General features: G+C 40.9%; 1 protein-coding gene across 1 annotated transcript in view; it reads left to right on the top strand.

Annotated features, from left to right (window-relative positions):
• Positions 1 to 5,471: 5,471 nt before the first annotated feature.
• T265_08612 (hypothetical protein) overlaps positions 5,472 to 21,040 on the top strand; it is a gene marked incomplete at both ends in the record, with an annotated part of 34,201 nt that continues 18,632 nt past the window's right edge. The window contains one exon of the mRNA XM_009174467.1: positions 5,472 to 5,561. Coding sequence (XP_009172731.1) covers positions 5,472 to 5,561 — 90 coding nt within the window. The remainder of the gene's footprint in view (positions 5,562 to 21,040) is intronic.

The following is a 21,040-nucleotide window of genomic DNA, read 5'->3' as shown; positions in this document are numbered from 1 at the left end:
TAAGGCACCCAGTATTTTTATGTACCAGAATTTCAACGTCCGTTATCCAGATTGGAATAATTTGACAACAGTCTGACCAGCATCACGTATGTTTCCATGTGAAGTGTTTCCGAGGATTTCTCTTTCAACAAGGTGCAAACTTGAGCCAGCTACATTATGTTTCACAGAAAGCAGTCATGCTTACCAAATGGTTGCTGCAATGAGGGGCGATGACCCAGTTTGGGCATGAATCCTGGAACTTAGATCATACAACATAAGAAGGCCGGGGATGGTGAAACAGCGAATTATCAAATCTGCCAAAACGTAGGGCTACTCAGTTCCCAAGAAGATGAATTGCTGGTAGTGTGAGGAGATTCGGGAGTTTTGTGGGATTTCGTCCTGTAAGTGAAGCCAATCTATGCTGAAAAGCCGAGAAGCACTGTACAGCTGTTCTATCCTTATTGGGAATCATCAGCAGTGCGCATCTTACGAAACTCCGGAGAGTCTCGAACCCGCGACCTCCCGGCTAGTAGTTTGAACACTTAACCGTTCGGCCACGATTGGCTGATCAGCAGTGTGATTAACTCGCACTTAGACAGGATACAGCGCCGCTCATCCTTCAATCACGGGATCCACATCACGCGGGCACGGTTAACTGGCTCCTCGAGCAACGACTTCTCAGATAGAAGTTCCACTCATCGGGTGAAGTTTATTCTTCCACTAAGCTACTTCTACGGGAGGGTGTATATCAGTGTTCGGTTCAGATTGTCCAAGCTGTAACATGATGCAGTTTGACGCACTCTAACGGATAGCCGGAAGGATAGTATTACCAGGCCTTTTTCTCAACAAACACTGCTGTGCGGCTTGCGGTCTGCACAGTTCAGAATTCCACGTCTGCGAGTTTCATTTAAGAGAATATGGTCATGATGCATTTCCCCACACTTTCAAGCAACATTGGAATCAACAAATCTGAAAGTCTTGTTGGGGTTAATCGCATCAGAGGCGGCGACCAAGCTTCCTTTGGTTGGCTTGATGCTGCAACATAGCTCGAATCCCTCCCACCACTTTTGGATTTTGGATTAGCTTGACTTGCTACCCAACTTCTCAACCAGCAGATTCTGCACTTTGCGACGCCAAATGCACAACTCTGCGGAATAATAGTGCTAATAAAAAATCGTAATAAATTTTGGAGTGCTAAGATTCGGATCAAATTCCTCTTCACTGGAGGGAGCATTGCACCTAGAACAACCGCAGAGTACCCTAATGTATGCATCTTGAGACAGTTATTTTGTTCAACTATCTTGCTATGCTTAATTCGATTCTGTTATAGAAACCGGAGTAGAATTTTCAAGTAGTTATAGCGATCAGCGCTGGAAAGCTTCTGCCCTGAAATAAAACTTCACGAATGTAACCTATTTCCTGATGTGAGCTCTTTGGAATGCATCAAATCATACTCTCAACTCTAAAATACGTAAAGATTTTTATCGTATTCGCCTCATCTCCATTCACTCTCTTCCGGCGACTGGTTTGTATTGAATAACAATCCGAAACTTGCCTTTTGACATGAGCACTATCTATCGCATGTGACTTTGATCGACTAAATCAGAAGGAAGTTGATAAAATCCACCCCTTTATTTCACTCCACGTAGGGAACGTATTCATCTCTCCTGCCGTTCATTAACATTTTTCTGCTCGCTCTTACGTTTCGTTTGCCGTTTAGTCAATAAGGTTGAGACTCTGTTGTCTGTCTTTATCTCGTGCAATTTTATGTCAGCTCTCAATTTTCGAGTGTTTGTTGAGACGACAAAGCCGCCTGCCCAGGATCGAACCTAGGACACATGTAAACAAACAAATGCGCTACCCACGGAGCCAGTTCGACCACCAAATTTTTGTGACACCTTTGTATTCGGTCTTACCTGGTAGCTTTTGTTGGGATTTCGTTGTAAATGAACGTAAGCGAACATTCCACTTTTTTTTCACACTGCGAGCCAAAGAATGCAGGTATACTTCGTTTGTGCTGTACTCACTCAGTACCCGTTTTCCAGGTAGTTTCTGTTTCCTTTTGATTTGGAAATACACCCTACCGACCGCGTTTCTGACCGTTATCTTCGTATACTTCCCATTTATACGCGCTAACATCCCACATTCACATACTTGTATATCATTTGGCACTTACTCGTTATTACTCCTAGAAAGCCCCCACTGCCTAATTGTCCCTTTTTGATTTTTACCGATTCTTCAATGGTTTATTGTACGTTCCACTCAATTAATCGTCCTTAGTGACCCATTTTTTGTGAAACCAGCTGTCAACCCAGCGTCTGCTGTCTTCGTCTTTCTGTCTGTACTGCCCGGCATCTGCTGGATGCCAGCTGCGTATAGTCCGACAGCTCCGAACCATCTTTAAAATCCAAACACGTCGTATTTGACAACAGCAATGCACTCACTAATACGCTGGTTTATCTATATAGTATCATCATACCACTTTTGCGATACTGTGTGCTACTGGCGAAGACTATGAGTAATATGGTTGTAGTCCTACGCAGTTAAAAATCAAATGCATCGTAAATTATTAACCTTATCGGTCTTGTCTCTTCATTGGTGTTCAAGGACAGAATGATGCCCAGCAATCTCCTAAATTACGCGTAAATCAACTAGTATCCTGAACTCAAAGCAAATTGATCATTTACTTTCCTATCCGACGGCTCCTCCGCGCTTGAGACGAATGGCTCCAACTTCCGATGTGTTTGTTCTTTCCCGGTGTACTGTCGCTCCAAATTTCTGAGGTTGGATCGGATTAGCATTGGGCCACATTGCGTTAGTACCTCTAAGAAGGTGGATTTAATTTTGAATTGTGGTTCGTGGGAGGCTCTATGTTTCGTGAAACGCAGTCTGTTATTATTTCTGCACAGGCTTCGGATTTGTGCAAGTGGCAATTTTGGAAGCCATGGGAGATTATGTGGGTATCCATTCTCAAACTTGGCTCCAAAACATGAAATGTAACTGCGCTCTTTCTTGAGTCTTATAAACCGTATCAGTGAGTCTTACGTTTGCTAAAATACTGGCTAATTAACCTGATGAACCAGTGGTTTACCAGCCTAAATCTGGTCACACGGAACCAGGTAAAATATCTACAAGGCTTGGGAATCTCGTTATCATCATTATTGAGGGCAATATATCGGCCATACATACTGTTGCTAGACTGCAAGACAACTATCTGGGAATAATATTTTAGAAAAGAGTATAAAGAAAAAAGGGGCGGAGTCTTACTGCAGAAAAACTAAGGGGAGCAATCACGTGCAGGGAGAACCATGTGGATAAAAACCCGTAGCGGCTTTCATTTATCGTTGCCATGTCATGGCCAGTCCTCGTAGAACCTTTCACTAAAAACGGCTTGAACAAAAACAGTACTCTCTTGGGTGAAAAATGATTAGGAATGTGCGGTATACGTTCCAACCTGATAGGTCTGGTCTGCCGATCCAGGGACTCAGATTCGTTACCAAGTACCAGCTCATGCATCATTTCGTTGGGAACTTGCTTCTGCCAGTCGACCTCTGGGATGCTACAAAGACGATCAGAATATTGAAGACGGATGGAGTCGTCGGGTAAGCCATCTCTCACATCCATGAAGGAAGGCAGCTCTCACAGATGCCTTGTAGACAGTGTCCTTTTGCATTGGTGAAATTTGCTTCTGATGCCATATGTGACGCAATTTAGCGAACGGTGCCCGTGTATATGGTATGCACTAATAATGACTTCTGTTGATATGACTAGTAGATTGACCAGTTGATATTTGGTGCAGATTGATCAGTGATGAAGCAAGAGGGTTAGCGAAGAGATTCAAACGAGGGTACAAACCAACTTTGTCCAATCTCAGTCAGTGTCGGGAAATTTGCAGTAGGGAAGTTGTATGTAACACTGAACGTTGCGTGTTGTGTGGACTTCAGATTCTCCAGTTCATTTTGCCTTTATATCCTTTATAATATAACAGCTCCCGATTAGGCTTTCGATTAGGCAGCATCTTACTTTGGCTCAAGCATTAATATTTCTAACAAGTTTGACTCATGTAGGCATGCACCAAGGATCGAAAATAAAACTATCCAAATGTTTGACATTATGCGCTGCAAGAATTTCTGCCAAACTGGTAGAGCAACGTTCACAGACCTGATAAATGACACTGGATTAAATTCATGAATTACAAAATCTAGGAGCAAATTTGGTTGCCTCTGGATCACTTATAAGCTGTAAATAAACGCCAAGACTGTAGTGTATCGGGCTGTTGTGCTGAATTTAACAAAGCAGAGCAAATGACTTGCTTGAATCACTGACTGCTTTCGCTTGAACTGTCTACAGAAAGTCTTCTGTGTGTAAAAACAGGCAAAATGCACCAGCTAGTTTTCAACAAATTCGTTAGCTAGGGAAGGGTCCTCATTAAAAAAACTACTCGAAATTTTGGTCCACAAAAATTGTACAGCATAAGAAAATTTCCGGAAGTCGAAATGTTCCGAAGCGAATTATATAGACATTTGCTATCGTTATTTCAAGACGAAAACATTTTCTCAGACATACCAGCACTAGGTAAACACCGTCCTCTCCAAAGTCTGTTGGAGGGAGAAAATACAAACTGTGGTGATCGATTTGAAGAAGGATTAGTAAACAATGGGCAGACCTACATCTGGTTAACGTTTCGTTTCTAAGATGAGAGCATCTGAAACATCCCAAACGTGGCTAATACCAAATGAACGTTCCGGAAATGGGACACTTCTTGCACTTGTATAGATGATATACCACCTTCTAGATGGAATCAGGCAGTTGTTTACGAAATCAGATTCAAAGATCTTTATAAGGAATAAACAGGACGACGAGTCAGGGCACTTCGCACTTATACCAGTGAGGAAAATATGAGTATGCAGGTCACCAAATCTATCGGGCACGCACTATTTAGGGGTCGGTACCAAGCCTGCCCTTTGAGTTAGATGTCTAATGTCGGGACTTCGGTGGGGCATGTGAAGTGTACACTTGATGGGCGTTAATGGGATTGTTTTCCGCTTTGATGAAGATTATCCTGATTAATGAATAGGATGTATAAGAAGGGTCGCGCAAATGAGAATTATGTAGACGCCGTACTTACCTCTTCACTCTAGCCGTTCCTTTTCTTCAATAGTTACATCACTGCCCCTCTTGTGTGAGCTCCCTGTGAATAGTAGACTGAGATTTATCAACTGAACATGAGGTTAGTCGAGAAACGCAAAAACAGTGTAACGGTCATAATTATGGATTTCAAAACAGCTGCTGCATATAAACTGCAAAAATGAAATCCGAAGCATGAGCATTTGTAAGACGAAGCATCATTTCATAGTTCCGGAGGTTTGGCACGTTTGTGGCACTTTTGCGGACAGCACGACTGTGTTTACATAAAATATGTGAGGGTCAGCGAATTCAAACTTGAAGGAGTTCATCTTAGAAGACTACGTCCGTGCAACTTCATCAACAAGATGTTCGTTATCGATTACTACTACACCCTTCAAGTCTCAGATTATTTGAGAATCTCATCTGACGAACAGAAACTTACCGTATTTACTCAAGTATGTGTGAATAATTTGTTACTTTTGTTTTACTTGGCCTGTCTCAAGGTCAGAATCGATAGTGTGTATGATGCGCATCATTTGATTTACAAAGGAGCATTGTCACATGGATGAGGCATAAAGCATACCACGATTGGATTTAACAAGCATCTGAAATAGTGAGTTTAACAGGCAGCAACAAGCAGGATATTTTGTCCAAATAAAGCGTCGCAATTTCGCTCATTGCGATTGGTTTCACTTGTTAGATTGTTATTTAGCAATGGGTAAAACAATTGCGGGCGATAAAGGCAGACCAGAGATATGTGCGAAGGTGTAAATTTGTCATTAATCTTTTATCCTGCAAATGTGTGAATGGTTTAGATTCACTTTCAAACAGGTTATATAGCGAAAACAAGAGTATGCTTATTACCTTTTTGCTCTCGGAGGGAAGTACAACTAGAACTCCCTCATTTGATTGCATCATTCACGGCTTGTGGCATACATGCGAGGCAACTCGTGGTGTTACACCAGTGGTCTTGAGGCACGCAGTAGTATGTTCAACATTTCCGTCAATTCATATTTATTGGGATAGATAGACGGACAGATGGAATAATAGATAGAAAATTGGATCAATATATATTTAAACAAGCAGATTATTTAGCTCTTTGATTATTTCCTTATCTGATTTGATTGTTGGTTTAGCTTGCTCGTTTGGTTGATCTTTTTGTTTGTCTTTTGGCAGTTCGGTTTGTTATTTGGTTGGTTTAAATTCACAACACTCAGAATAGCAAATTATGAGACGCTACCAAATTTAGTATCAGGTATGGAAGCCGTCGTTCACCATGCAATCACTAACTGATGATCACTGCATGTTCTGACCCCGTTAGTTCATTAAATGTTAATCCCCGAGTGCTCCTCGCACCAAAAAAATCCCTTGAGATATGACTGTAGAATTGCTCTTTGGTAGCACCAGCCAAGTCAGTACATTTTTCAACTTTGCTAGGAGGATGATCGAGCACATTGTTTTCATTCGTCAAAGCAGCAAAAAAGAAAGCTACCTAACGCCGTATTTTTAATGTTTTGCCACGATGTGTTTTACAAGTGGCGAATTTACTTTGGAGGGCAAAAAGAGAACGTGTGTGGTGGTGTGGAACAAAACAGCCAACTGGGTCTGTTGATATACTCCTGATTCGAGGCTCGTTATTCAGCAGTATGATTTGTCTAGTTTGGAAGGTTTGTATAAAGCCATCAGTGAAGTAGCCAAATAAACAAAATGTTCTTATATGTGCCGAAATCCTCTGGAGAGTATGCAACCCACATGAATGCTAATACCGATGGTTTACGACACATGCTTTTCCTGGTCAACGATGGAATCCGGAACATCTCAAAAGCCACATTGCTAGGTACCCCTTTTAATGGCTGTACGTCTTATTTGCTGCCTTTACTCTGCAAGTTTCCTTCTTACCAGAATAAAGCAGTGAGCCTTGGTGGTGGTTTAGTCATCTCTCTATGAATTTAGCAGAAGAAACAGAAAAACCATCATCTTCTCAGTGCTATTACTTAATTTAATAAGCTGGGCCTATAAGGTTTGGTTCACTTGTGTGTAGAATTCTGCCAATCTGTTTTTTTTAAAACTCCCAAAATCTGTTTTTTTTATTCATTTCGGGCTAATCATGCAATTCACTAATCAAAGTAAATTGTGTAACAGTCGAGCACAGAACGAGCTGACCTTTTATAAACTCAGTCGAAATGAGCTCTTGGGGCGTTTCTTACTTGCTCTTCTATATAAAATCTAATCATATTGAACTTGCAAGATGACAAGAAATAAACAACAAAGGTAGATTAAAGTGCTCTTGTTATTATTGATGTAACTGATAGTGAGAATATTAACTGGTCCTTGGTTGGCGGTTAGATGAGATGATTGTATGTCCTTAATTGGACTAACCGAAATTCAAACGTGCCTCTTGATAGAGTTAAACTATGCATAGGTTGCCGGAAGTGGTAAACCGGGTATGAAAAGATTTGATCACCATCTGTGAGCTACTTGCACTTGAGCATAGTCCCGCCTGCGAGTTTAAGCCGGACAACCTCCACTCTATTGGATGGAAGATTCCGTATCGTCGTAAACTTATGGAATACTGATAGCAGTTCTTCATCATAAACCACCGCGATTGTGGAAGAAACGGCGCGAGTGAAAGTTAGCTGTTCCTAATGAAACAACTGCTCAAGTATACCCGAAATGGCACATTCGATGTGATATACTGATATGCTCAGTAAGTGAACTTCCTAGTTCATCATCGTATACTTATCCTTAAGTTTGATCAACTTCTCCTCTTTTAAAAGATGAATTTCGTTGTCGAACAGGTTCTTTGTTTCCACAGGGAGACTGCCCTGCACATCATATACTAAGCATTCGACCCTTCTGGACCTCTTTGACAATGAGTAGGTAAGACAAGGGTGACAAGCGATTGTTTGGTGGAAATCCGTCCACTTTAGATTTGAGATTTTCGATTCGGCCGTAAATTCTCATGTTAGAAAAAACGTGTGATGCTATTATTCACGTCTGATGTCGATAGTTGCTATGATACACAAGAACTGGATCTCTATGGTAAAGAGTCCGCTGTTTTCACATGAAAAACGGAGCAGCTGCATGAAATAAAAGTCTTTATAGGATCGATTTCTAGCGGCAGCATAAAGTGAGTGGCATATATTTTTTAAAGTTGTCGCAGTTTTGCACCACTTGAGGAAAAAAACAACCGGAACTAAATATCCGCCACCCAATGAGAAAAAAAAAACCGAACTAAGTATCCGCCACCCAAAATGAAGACTCTTGTAGTGTCAATATGGCAGGCCAGTACATTTTAAGAGCCGTGAGATCTGATGGCAAAACAATCAACAAAGCTTCGTTTAGAAAAAATAATGCTAGTAATAAACTTTATTTAATTTACTAGATGATTTGGCACCTTTTACTGCATACATAAGGAAATCAGTAAAATTCCTAACATTGGATCTTGTTTCTGTTACTAGAAGGTATCTTCATTTCATTAAGTTTCCTGCAACTTCAGTTTTTAATATACTAGCCGAAGTGGCCGCAAGTAAACTTTCATGATAAGCCTATCGTAGTTTTCCAAGAGAACGAGCCCCTACGCCTAAAACTGTCGACAAACTTCCTTATGTTATGCACAGCTAATTTCCCCATGAATTGAACAATGCGTAAATCTCATCTTCAGTTGAAATTCAAGTACGCGATGGAAAATATTTTGTCCAATTTATTTATCTCTCCTCCAGAAGCAAAATGCTTAGAGTGAGCTTCCTCCAAAATTAAAAGCTTTTGATGATTCTGACTTTCATATTGATGCATCAGAGACTGAACTGAGTTTGAGTTCGGGCTTCTTTCACAAAGAGCAGATCTGTGAGTCTATTCTGAGTAGACATTTACCTCGATGTCCTGTTTCCTGAAAGTCAAACCGGAAAAGTACTGTGTCTTATTTCAGTGACCTTTGGTCTGACCTTAATGAGCCATTTTTAGTTTAAAACTCTGTCCTTTAAAGATATCCATTTTAATTGACCATTGAGGCTTCTATATAAGTGGTAACTCTGAAAAATATAAGTATTGTTACTATACACATTCACATTCAACTTTAACTTCTACACGTAAACAGATTGGAGCAGACGTTCCGAGGTCATACGACCTTCCTTCTTTCCTTCCTTCAATTCACCACAACTAAAAGAGTACTATGCACGTTCTTGTTTGACTTTAACGATTAAATGATGGCTTTTGAGTTGGGGGATTTCGTTTAAAATTCACTGTATACCACAGCACCGATATGATATTTATCCTCTTCCAGTTAATTCAGTACAAACAAGCATAACTTGTGCTACCCGAAAACGCCTAAATTCGAAGAAACAGGGACTGTTATGTAAGATGTAAAATATTCGTTTCTCTGATTCCGACAGGAAATTTTCACACTCTGGATAACCGCATAATCGGTAAGCTCAAAATCTACCACAGAATAGTGAAAAAAGCGTCAATAGGTTACACGCTCTGCTTGACTGCAACAATACAGAGAAAGGTTGGAAAATCGATGCTGTTCAAAAGACACATGATTTGCGTTTTGCGTCCTAAATAGTTTGTATGCAAGATAATTAATCATACTGTTTTTGGCTTTAAGTTAAAAGATCAAATAAATTGACACCCACAATACTAAGTTGACCATAATTAAAAGCTGCTTAGCACTGGAATTGTTAAAGAGCTGTTGGAATAACTTAAGGGGTTACGGTATTAGGTGTACCCTGTGTACCGATTGCAAATAGCCCCAAACGAGGCTCAGACTTCGTTGCAGCAATATTCTTATTTAACTGCACTTTCGGTGCTATATTCATGTATTCATCAAAAGGGCACCGGCAGAGGATCACCCTACTGTTCACATCATATTGACTTGGGTACTTCCACTGATTTTATCTACTTCCAAGAAGATTCCGAATTGACGGGTTACGTCGAAATGTTGTACTTTAGCGCAGTACCTTTGTCAGTCCCCATTTAGTGGGAAATTTTGTGCTGGAAGGCACTTGCAAATTACGACCTTTTCACTAATGCAACTTATTTCCGAGAAATACACTCATTTGCAAATCAGTTTGGTTTTCTTAAGAGACTCAGTTGAGTCTCTCGTTTATGAGATTCAAGTAGAACGTAAGATTGACGGAAACTCAGGGACTGCGCCTGTCCGATGAGCCGCAAGAAAGGCGAAACCGGTCATGGGCTGTCGAAGGGTTTTCAGCAACCTTGGGAGAAGTATCCTTCATGAAAATACAACTTATTATTTTTTATTCATTCGATAGTAGTGTACTAATTAACAAAGAAAATGTACGCATCTTCAGTATCGTTGGTGGTCGCAAATGTGTGAGCTTGCGAAATACACATTTTGCAAGTTAAATTGGGGTTAACAGGCGACCCAACCAAATCTATCGTTGATGAATTTCTTCAACAGAATGCGCTTCACAAAGTACGGTTCACGCATCAGCTTGCGCAGTATTCGAGATATGAATAAATATTTCCCAGATATAGAACGTTACTAACAAGTTTGCTGAAAACTTTTCTGCAAACTGTCTTTCTTGAGACTGGCTAACCTCAACGTAATTTAAAAATAGGAGTGTTTTTTCCAAATACTCATAATTTGTTTTTTCATTTAAAATGTAAGGTTGATGACGAAAACTTGGGCACCACGCCAAAGTGAGGAGCCGCAGATGGGGCCGAGCATGTACTGGGCCGCCGAAGAGTTTTTAACAAAACTATACCATGACAAGAAAGGTTGTAACCTGATTTCATTATTTGTGGCGGAATTTAGTTGATCATTTGTGAACTGATTACCCCCAATTTTTCTGAGCACGGCTGTTTGACGTGCCTACTATCCTTCTCACGTTTGGCTGGATCGATTCGTCCTCAAACGAGTTTGCCTATTGGGTAAAAGCTGGGTTCTTCCGGTAATGCGAGTGAGAGCTTCGTCGCCAAAGTTCGTCACCACATTTCAGGGCTAATAGACCCAATAGGCTTGAGGTACGAAGAGGTAAGGCGCCAGTTCATCTGCGGCGTGTGCAACGGTCACTGCGGACATGTATTGCAGTTGTTTTGGGGTTTTCGCATCTATACGGAAGAAGGCTTGCACCGTGAACATAACGAAAGAATGAGTCAGAGCTTTGCATTTAACCGATTTACGCCGATCTAAGCGATCGAATAATCTCAATTTTTAAACAGATAACTGTGAGATGCCTTTCGCACAATGACACACCAAAAAACGGGAAAGAATAAACTTCATTTGCGTGGTATGTGTATTCAGGTAGTTGTGAGGTTCGTGAATCTAGTGTGGTACATGAACTGTGTATTGTACATTCGGAAAAATCCACTAGTGAACAGAACTGGTCATTTTTCTCAATGAGAGCTAAGTTATCAGCTAATGAACATTACTGTCCTCAGAAAACTGCAGAAAGTCATTTGTTGGCGGCGTATTTTCACTGACAGATTTGAACACGTAAATTCCCGTGTGCTTTCGTCTACTTTGAAAGGTAATGCAAAGCTATGCACCACCAAACCGAGTCACTTCGACATTCTTCATAATATCGATATTCTTCATGTTTCCAGTTTTTCACCAACCACATCCCTACAAACTTTCTGCGCCCTTAAGTGAGTACCATTCCAAAAAGAACATAATCTCTCGCGTGGGAGACTGTGTTGACTAACCGTAAAACGAATAACTCCCAGGCATGCGCTAAAGGCATTTGGCATTTTGGGTCGGAACATGTATGAGAAAGTCACAATTTTACAAAGGTAAGACAAAAGAATTATACAGTTGATTGTTCACGAAAATGAACATAATGCAGATGGAAGTAGGTCACATGCCTGCTGAGTCACAAAAGCCTTGTTGTTCCATAGAAAATGCCTTTCAAAATGGCACACGCTGATTGTGATCCGACACACTGAATGCAAATCAATACACAAGCTCATCAACTATTATAAAGAGCCAAACAAACACAACTGATTCTTCGGATTGTAGAGACCATTCCAGTTAACCGTAGACGACCTGACTGACCCCTGAAAGGTGGCTCGGTTTTCTCGACAAAATGTCTGACCATCAGTTTTTTTCCACAAATTTAACGCTTTCAAATGAAGTAGAGTTGGCGACTGACAGCTTTTGGAATCGCATGTAATAGATGACGATGGACGCACCTACGGTTGTAGTGGGTTTATTGATTGGTTAAGCTATGACGAGTTCCAACCCTCGTTTTACCTTCGGTTTTGGGGATATAGTTACCACATTTTCGTAGAGTGGGCCTGAAATTATGCCCGATTGTTTCTGAGTAGATCTAGGACTAAGACTGTGTTTTGATTAGTTCAGTAGCCTTACTTGTCAAAACCAGATTGAGTAACAAGTGTGAGCATTTGTTGCTTTATATTATTGAAATACTCCGTCATTCTATCTCGGCTCTGAATCGGATTGCGATCACAAATTCACAAGTATTCGTAAGCACATATTCATATTTTGGGCACAGGCAAGCTTTACTGATTTGCTTATTTCCCTAATGGGAAAGCTTCATAGCAGTTCTGTTTAGTGAAAATGGATTTTCTGCACCGAGCTGGTAGTTTCCATGATATCGTGCATTCAAGCTTTTTGAGTAGAGAAATTGGGTTTTGGATACGTGGGGTGAAACCTTGAATAAATTGGATGAGCTGCCGATCTCCGTTTTATTGACAACCGGGAATTCTCACCGCGTTTCGAGTTCCCCTCATCTTCCAAGTAGCCTCGGAGGTATGAGGTATTTTAAGTGAAAGTCAGCTTTGTCTGTGCACTGACCGAACTATGCTTGATATATTACTATTATGACGAAGTAGGAGGTTGGATGATCCAAACGAAGAGACAGCAGTTTGCACCCCCTGTCTTATCAAGGACAGGCTCCTGTTAATTCATGCAAGCTTATGTAATGGCCAGCTGGCAGCTCTAATTTAAGTCTAAATACTGGCAGGCGGAACGCAGTCATCTGTTGAGATGAAAAAGTGCGAAAACACATGAAACAGGACTTGTCGTATTGTAGCGCAGGCCACTGATGAAAATCTAGCTGTATATTCAAAGCAGTTAATATCACCTGAATGTCCAGGGTATTGGTGGGATCTTTCTTCCAAAGTTATGTCCTGCATTAATTGTTTTCTTCATCATACATTGGATTGTCCTACCTTTCTAACTACTGTTTTGCATTTTTTTTCCATTCCTTTGGGTATGTAGGCCATATTCTGTTGAGAATGTATAGGATTAACTGCTGTCCTAAAATATCCCATCCTGAGGGATGACGGGATTCCAGCCTCGTTTTTGAAACTTTCTCCATCACATCGCATTGGACGTAATTTAAATAAGAGATGAAGTTTCGTAAATAAAACTACTCACAATGTTGGTTAAAACTCTGGTGGCCCATGACAAGTTTCGCCCTTTTTGGAACTGGTAAGGTGGGCGCAGTCGCCGAGTTTTCCTTACGTTCTACTTGAACCCACATTGGACAGACTTTGACAAATACACTCATATGCACATCATTCTGGTTTCCACGGGAATCCGATTGCTGCGTCAATCTGAGGAAACCCAAGGTGGGCAAAACCGGTCGTGCGCTTTCAAAGGGTTTTCAGCAACCCTGTGAATAGTTTTGTTTGTGAGAATTTACTGAGAAATCCTGAATATCGTATCGACTGAAACATGAGGCGGTCTTTGTACAGCACATTTAGTTGAGGAAAATCCTAAACGGGGAATTAAATTGAGTCTCCCTTGGAAAACAAATCAATATGCCAAAGAGTGTATCTACCGAAGAGTTGCTTTCTCCATATATATGGTTGCACCGTCATTAAAGAGTGGTAGAAAAAATCAGGAACTTTGAGTGACAGATCGGAGGTATTCAAAATGGCGTTCGGCAAAAGCTGTCTTACGTACCATGCATCGACTGGCACTTCCATCAATTGATCATCTTGTTCCATGATTTCAACCTAAATTGCGCCGGTACTACTCACATGGGAGCTGATTAAAATACACCCTGAAATTTAACCAAGCCGCTACATGCCATTGGGACTTGAAAGAATATTGTGACTCTCGGTAGGTTTCTTATCATACGGAATGTTATAAAACCGAGTTTCGCTGACACTCATACCACCTGTTCTCAGGCAACCGTTTATCCTCTTTACCACTGTATACTCATGTTTCTTTCAAAGTGGGAAAAAAGCCTTTTCTGGTTATAAACATCCACTAAGAATCTATCTGTGTATCAGAAGTCTGTCTACTCACCAAATACGGTCCGTGCATATGTGAATGGATAGTTACAATACCAAGTCCTCTAGTTCCAGGAACCAGATTTTCAAGGCTCAGCCGAGCAATCTTTTGCTCTCAGAAATTTTCGAGACATTCTCACGGACACTTTTACAGTGCTACACATGCTATAATAGCAGACAGTTACCATGTGAGCATGCATGGGATGCATACACGCCAAAGGAGCGCTATCGAAACCCATATCCATAACAGAACTGTGAGGATAAGGGATTGTTTCTAAAAAGGAGATGTCTTCCTGTAAACTTTGGGCTAAGAAAACTGAGGCGCTAGCCAACTCTTTTGATTCATCTGGTCATCAGAGCAGCGTACTTATTTTTGACGTCCTTATGACGCATTTATGGTTGTGTAAATGCGATGAAAAGAACCGAATCATCACGTCTCATTGGATGACGTTTTCGTGGCTTTGAGCTACTGAAAATCCATTTTCCTGAAGCTGACAGATCATGTGCAATAGTGCTTAGATCAGCTGTTCGTTTCATAGCATGATTCGCTAAATATCACCTGACCTTTCAGCCAACGCGTCTCGTATGTTTTGCCTACGTTTATATACGAGACAGCTGTACGCTGACTTTACTTCATAGTTGATAAAAGTCGCCACGCTGATCACTGGCTGAACTTTGCTCGGCGTTCACGTATTGTTAACGGCCGGAACAAACTTACTGGATTTTACTTGGCAATTCTTCGTAACTTGCGCTTCGTGGGCACAATTCACTTGATGATGCTCTAGGTGCAAACTACATGCCTTGCTCTTGCATTTTAAGGGTCCGTTTATGGGAGTACATGTGTGTATATTATCGTTGAGATACAAACAGAAATCCCACTTACATGAGGAGTTTCCTACATAAGACGCTGTAAATTCTGTCACACATATGCAGACGTCTGTAAAGCAAAGAACTGGAATGATTTACTGCCATCAGTTGGTGGCTGTTTTTCTTTCATTATTAAATCGATCACGAAAATGACCAATATCCCAGTCAAATTTAATAGACAACCTGTAAGGCTTCTCCGTAATGGGACAAAGATGATAAAGATAAGTAACGTCAATTCAATTTATTCGAGCCAAAGATCGGGCTACGTGAGAAATCTTTCCGTAAATTTCAACGATTTAGTCGCGGAGCATACCAGGGTAGTTGATGTGTGTGCACAGTGCTGAAATACCTCCACGGATGTTCAAAATCAGGTTACAGACTTAATAGTTTAGTGTTTTTCCAGTTACTATGTGAAAGTTGGCTGGTAGTAAGAAGTGATGGATTTTCTCCACAATAGTATACGGTGAACTAGTCTGAACGTTCTTGTAATTAAGGATGTGTGATTGCAAGCGTTAGTTGACTATGTTGCACGTCATGGGTATCTAAAACCGATGGCTGCTTCGTTTTGAAAGCCTATGTGTTTACAACTGAATGTGCTGCACACAGGCGGTGAACTAAACGTTCTTGTAATTAAGGATGTGTGATTGCAAGCGTTAGTTGACTATGTTGCACGTCATGGGTATCTAAAACCGATGGCATGGCTGTTTTGAAAGCCTATGTGTTTACAACTGAATGTGCTGCACACAGGAAATCCTGAATATCGTATCGACTGAAACATGAGGCGGTCTTTGTACAGCACATTTAGTTGAGGAAAATCCTAAACGGGGAATTAAATTGAGTCTCCCTTGGAAAACAAATCAATATGCCAAAGAGTGTATCTACCGAAGAGTTGCTTTCTCCATATATATGGTTGCACCGTCATTAAAGAGTGGTAGAAAAAATCAGGAACTTTGAGTGACAGATCGGAGGTATTCAAAATGGCGTTCGGCAAAAGCTGTCTTACGTACCATGCATCGACTGGCACTTCCATTAATTGATCATCTTGTTCCATAATTTCAACCTAAATTGCGCCGGTACTACTCACATGGGAACTGATTAAAATACACCCTGAAATTTAACCAAGCCGCTACATGCCATTGGGACTTGAAAGAATATTGTGACTCTCGGTAGGTTTCTTATCATACGGAATGTTATAAAACCGAGTTTCGCTGACACTCATACCACCTGTTCTCAGGCAACCGTTTATCCTCTTTACCACTGTATACTCATGTTTCTTTCAAAGTGGGAAAAAAGCCTTTTCTGGTTATAAACATCCACTAAGAATCTATCTGTGTATCAGAAGTCTGTCTACTCACCAAATACGGTCCGTGCATATGTGAATGGATAGTTACAATACCAAGTCCTCTAGTTCCAGGAACCAGATTTTCAAGGCTCAGCCGAGCAATCTTTTGCTCTCAGAAATTTTCGAGACATTCTCACGGACACTTTTACAGTGCTACACATGCTATAATAGCAGACAGTTACCATGTGAGCATGCATGGGATGCATACACGCCAAAGGAGCGCTATCGAAACCCATATCCATAACAGAACTGTGAGGATAAGGGATTGTTTCTAAAAAGGAGATGTCTTCCTGTAAACTTTGGGCTAAGAAAACTGAGGCGCTAGCCAACTCTTTTGATTCATCTGGTCATCAGAGCAGCGTACTTATTTTTGACGTCCTTATGACGCATTTATGGTTGTGTAAATGCGATGAAAAGAACCGAATCATCACGTCTCATTGGATGACGTTTTCGTGGCTTTGAGCTACTGAAAATCCATTTTCCTGAAGCTGACAGATCATGTGCAATAGTGCTTAGATCAGCTGTTCGTTTCATAGCATGATTCGCTAAATATCACCTGACCTTTCAGCCAACGCGTCTCGTATGTTTTGCCTACGTTTATATACGAGACAGCTGTACGCTGACTTTACTTCATAGTTGATAAAAGTCGCCACGCTGATCACTGGCTGAACTTTGCTCGGCGTTCACGTATTGTTAACGGCCGGAACAAACTTACTGGATTTTACTTGGCAATTCTTCGTAACTTGCGCTTCGTGGGCACAATTCACTTGATGATGCTCTAGGTGCAAACTACATGCCTTGCTCTTGCATTTTAAGGGTCCGTTTATGGGAGTACATGTGTGTATATTATCGTTGAGATACAAACAGAAATCCCACTTACATGAGGAGTTTCCTACATAAGACGCTGTAAATTCTGTCACACATATGCAGACGTCTGTAAAGCAAAGAACTGGAATGATTTACTGCCATCAGTTGGTGGCTGTTTTTCTTTCATTATTAAATCGATCACGAAAATGACCAATATCCCAGTCAAATTTAATAGACAACCTGTAAGGCTTCTCCGTAATGGGACAAAGATGATAAAGATAAGTAACGTCAATTCAATTTATTCGAGCCAAAGATCGGGCTACGTGAGAAATCTTTCCGTAAATTTCAACGATTTAGTCGCGGAGCATACCAGGGTAGTTGATGTGTGTGCACAGTGCTGAAATACCTCCACGGATGTTCAAAATCAGGTTACAGACTTAATAGTTTAGTGTTTTTCCAGTTACTATGTGAAAGTTGGCTGGTAGTAAGAAGTGATGGATTTTCTCCACAATAGTATACGGTGAACTAGTCTGAACGTTCTTGTAATTAAGGATGTGTGATTGCAAGCGTTAGTTGACTATGTTGCACGTCATGGGTATCTAAAACCGATGGCTGCTTCGTTTTGAAAACCTATGTGTTTACAACTGAATGTGCTGCACACAGGCCGCCTCATGTTTTAGTGGGCACGATATTCGAGATATCGCAGCATATTTTCATAAAGGAAACTACTCACAAGGTTGCTGAAAACTCTTCGACAGCCCACGCCCTTCTTGGAGCTCATCAGGCCGGGACAGTCCCTCAATTTCCATCAACCTTATGTTCTACTTGAACCCTTGAAGACTTTTGATTATAACCGTAAGAAATTCCCTCCCCAAAACCTCCCACCAACAAAGTCATGAATTCTTAGAATTAGAAATCCAACTAGCCATTCGTTTGCTGCGTAGATTCGCTCAACATATATGCAAATATAGATTGCACTAATTTTCCTCATAAAATAAGAGCAACAACTGCCCGCAAGTAGTGGTCTCCCTAGTACAACTCGATAGGAGCTGCAACGTCACAAGTTCGAAGAAGACAAGACGCATCTCACAAGATATAAATATGGTTAGATTATTGACTCACACTCGCACTAAAATATGTGGAAGCAGTGTAATGCATCAACTAAGATATGGCTAGAATTATGCTGCCAGACATTTTTGCTTATTTCCAGTGAAATTATTGTCGCAATCAAATAGGTCCTGCCAGAACACTTTTGGTTTATGGTAGTACAATGATTAGATTTAGAGTGTCAAAGACTTTTTTGCTGTTGAAGTCCACACATCCTTATCTTTTCGAGTCCGAAAGCCGATCACCTCAAAACCAATAGCTACTCTTGAGAACCGAACTTTGTAAGTAATTCGAAAACATTTGGAAACCGACGGTTAGCTGACTCTTGAATCAACAATGAGAGTGTGAAATCTTTTGCGACATCTGTTGGCGACAGCTACGTACTGTCAAGTTCAGAAAGAGACTTTGTTCAGATGAGCACCTCAGACTAATTATTACGTTCGCAACATACACGTTGATGGAAGCACTGAAGCAAAACCACAAAAACATTAAGTCCGTCTCTGTTTGGCAGTTGTATACCAGCTGGCTGCTACCGTTTTCATCCAACAATTCCCTGATTCACTACAGCCACTGTTAATGTTGCAGTTTGGCGATGTCTAAAGATTGGTAGCTGGGATGGTTAATTTTCTGTTGGTCAGGTGGCAGCTGATCCGTTTGCCAAGCTTGAAAATTGACTTGCCAACGTCCCGGCACCGTGCCAGTAAACATCGTGGGTGCACGTAAATACGCAAAGTTCAACTGCTACCTGACCAATATCCTATGCGGCACTTCGCAAGGCTTTATCGCGCATAATCCTGTCGCACAGTTTAGTTGACCCTTTTGTCCATGCTATTCTTGGACTCTTTAAGTTCGGAACTTCCGAAATAGGCACGGCAAATCGAGTGCTGTCACAGTTGCAGGCTATGCTGAGCGGTAATTCGCTCATTAGTCTAGCCATGGGAGTTGATCACGCGCGTTACCCACACGAGACGCGCCCTAGTTACTCACCACCACCTAATCAACTACCTGCGATGTATTGTACTAGTACTTCGTGGTTGGATTGTAATATTGACAACGTTGATGTGATCAGCTACTCACACGCTCTGTAACTCAGTACGGTTTCTACATAAATACAGCTACTCAAATTGAGTAAATGAACTGGTCACACCTTTACTAATCAGCAGCAATGAAATACAGGCAAAAAGGAACTGTGTTGTCGCTGACTGAAAGTGCATAAGCAACGCACATCCCAATAAATGCATTGGCTGTTGGTGTGGTCAATAACGTCACAGTAGCACTCCGACATCTACCACAAGAAAACAGTAGTTCCTGAGTTGTGTGTATCTTTCCAGAACTTCAAAACCCAGTATGCCTAGGCAACCATATTTCGACGAGTAAGTTACTAATAAATGATAGCTTTTAAGATAAAGCGAAACACTGAAAAAGTCGCCCCCTTTATTCTGAGATTCCGTCGTCGTGAAATCGTAAATTCGAGCCACTTTTTTTCTATTTTGATGCAAGCTTTGGTAATTCACAAAAGTGCGATGCTGGTGAGTTTGTTGATATATTGCTTGTTTTTATGGTTTACCTCAAAGAGCACTGTCATATGTTTAAACTTGCTTCCGAGTTAAACAACGAAGAATGTACTCTATTATCTAGCACTTTCAAGAAGTGTTGAAGGCGATCTCTTTCACTTTGCTAGGCTTGCGTATTTTGTGGACATGATAAATTAAAAGAAGAATTGATTAAGATAAACGAAACCCTCAAAAAGTCGCCCCCTTTATTCTGAGATTCTGTCGTCGTGAAATCGTAAATTCAAGCCACTTTTTTTCTATTTGGATGCAAGCTTTGGTAATTCACAAAAGTGCGATGCTGGTGAGTTTGTTGATATATTGCTTGTTTTTATGGTTTACCTCAAAGAGCACTGTCATATGTTTAAACTTGCTTCCGAGTTAAACAACGAAGAATGTACTCTATTATCTAGCACTTTCAAGAAGTGTTGAAGGCGATCTCTTTCACTTTGCTAGGCTTGCGTATTTTGTGGACATGATAAATTAAAAGAAGAATTGAATTAGGAATCAGAGTTCTTGCATTAGGAGATTTCCGTGTGTGTAGCTCAGGGTCACCAGTTTCATTCATCTGTACAATGCAAAAATAAAAATTCACGGTCAAAATGGACTACACTTAGTTTTATGTAATGCATTTCTGTCACACCACATCCAAGCATAGACAACGGAACCTGTGCGTACATGGTTTCTATAAATGCACACAGTTGGTCCGGAGATACATTCCCTCAAAAATGTGTTTTTACCAGAGGGCTAACCCCGTCATTACTGTGACGGCCTAACCTGAGACGAATGGTCGGTCTCGATGGTATCTCGCGACCACCGTCAATCGGGTCAGTACACGGGAAAAGCCATTCCTGTGCAGTGTCGAACTTGATTAACTATTCGAGGGTCAAGCTTTCTGACCACATTCATCTGGCTATTTGCTGTACGGACAAAACCAGACTATTAACTTTTGAAGCAACCATGGGTAAAGTTTTCTTTAAATTACTGCAAGTGTCTTGATGGTCATCTTAGCTATTAATTAGGGTTAAAAAAC

The sequence above is a fragment of the Opisthorchis viverrini genome, assembly GCF_000715545.1.
Source record: "Opisthorchis viverrini unplaced genomic scaffold opera_v5_227, whole genome shotgun sequence".
Lineage (NCBI taxonomy): Eukaryota > Metazoa > Platyhelminthes > Trematoda > Opisthorchiida > Opisthorchiidae > Opisthorchis > Opisthorchis viverrini.
This window is presented reverse-complemented; position numbering and strand designations above follow the sequence as displayed.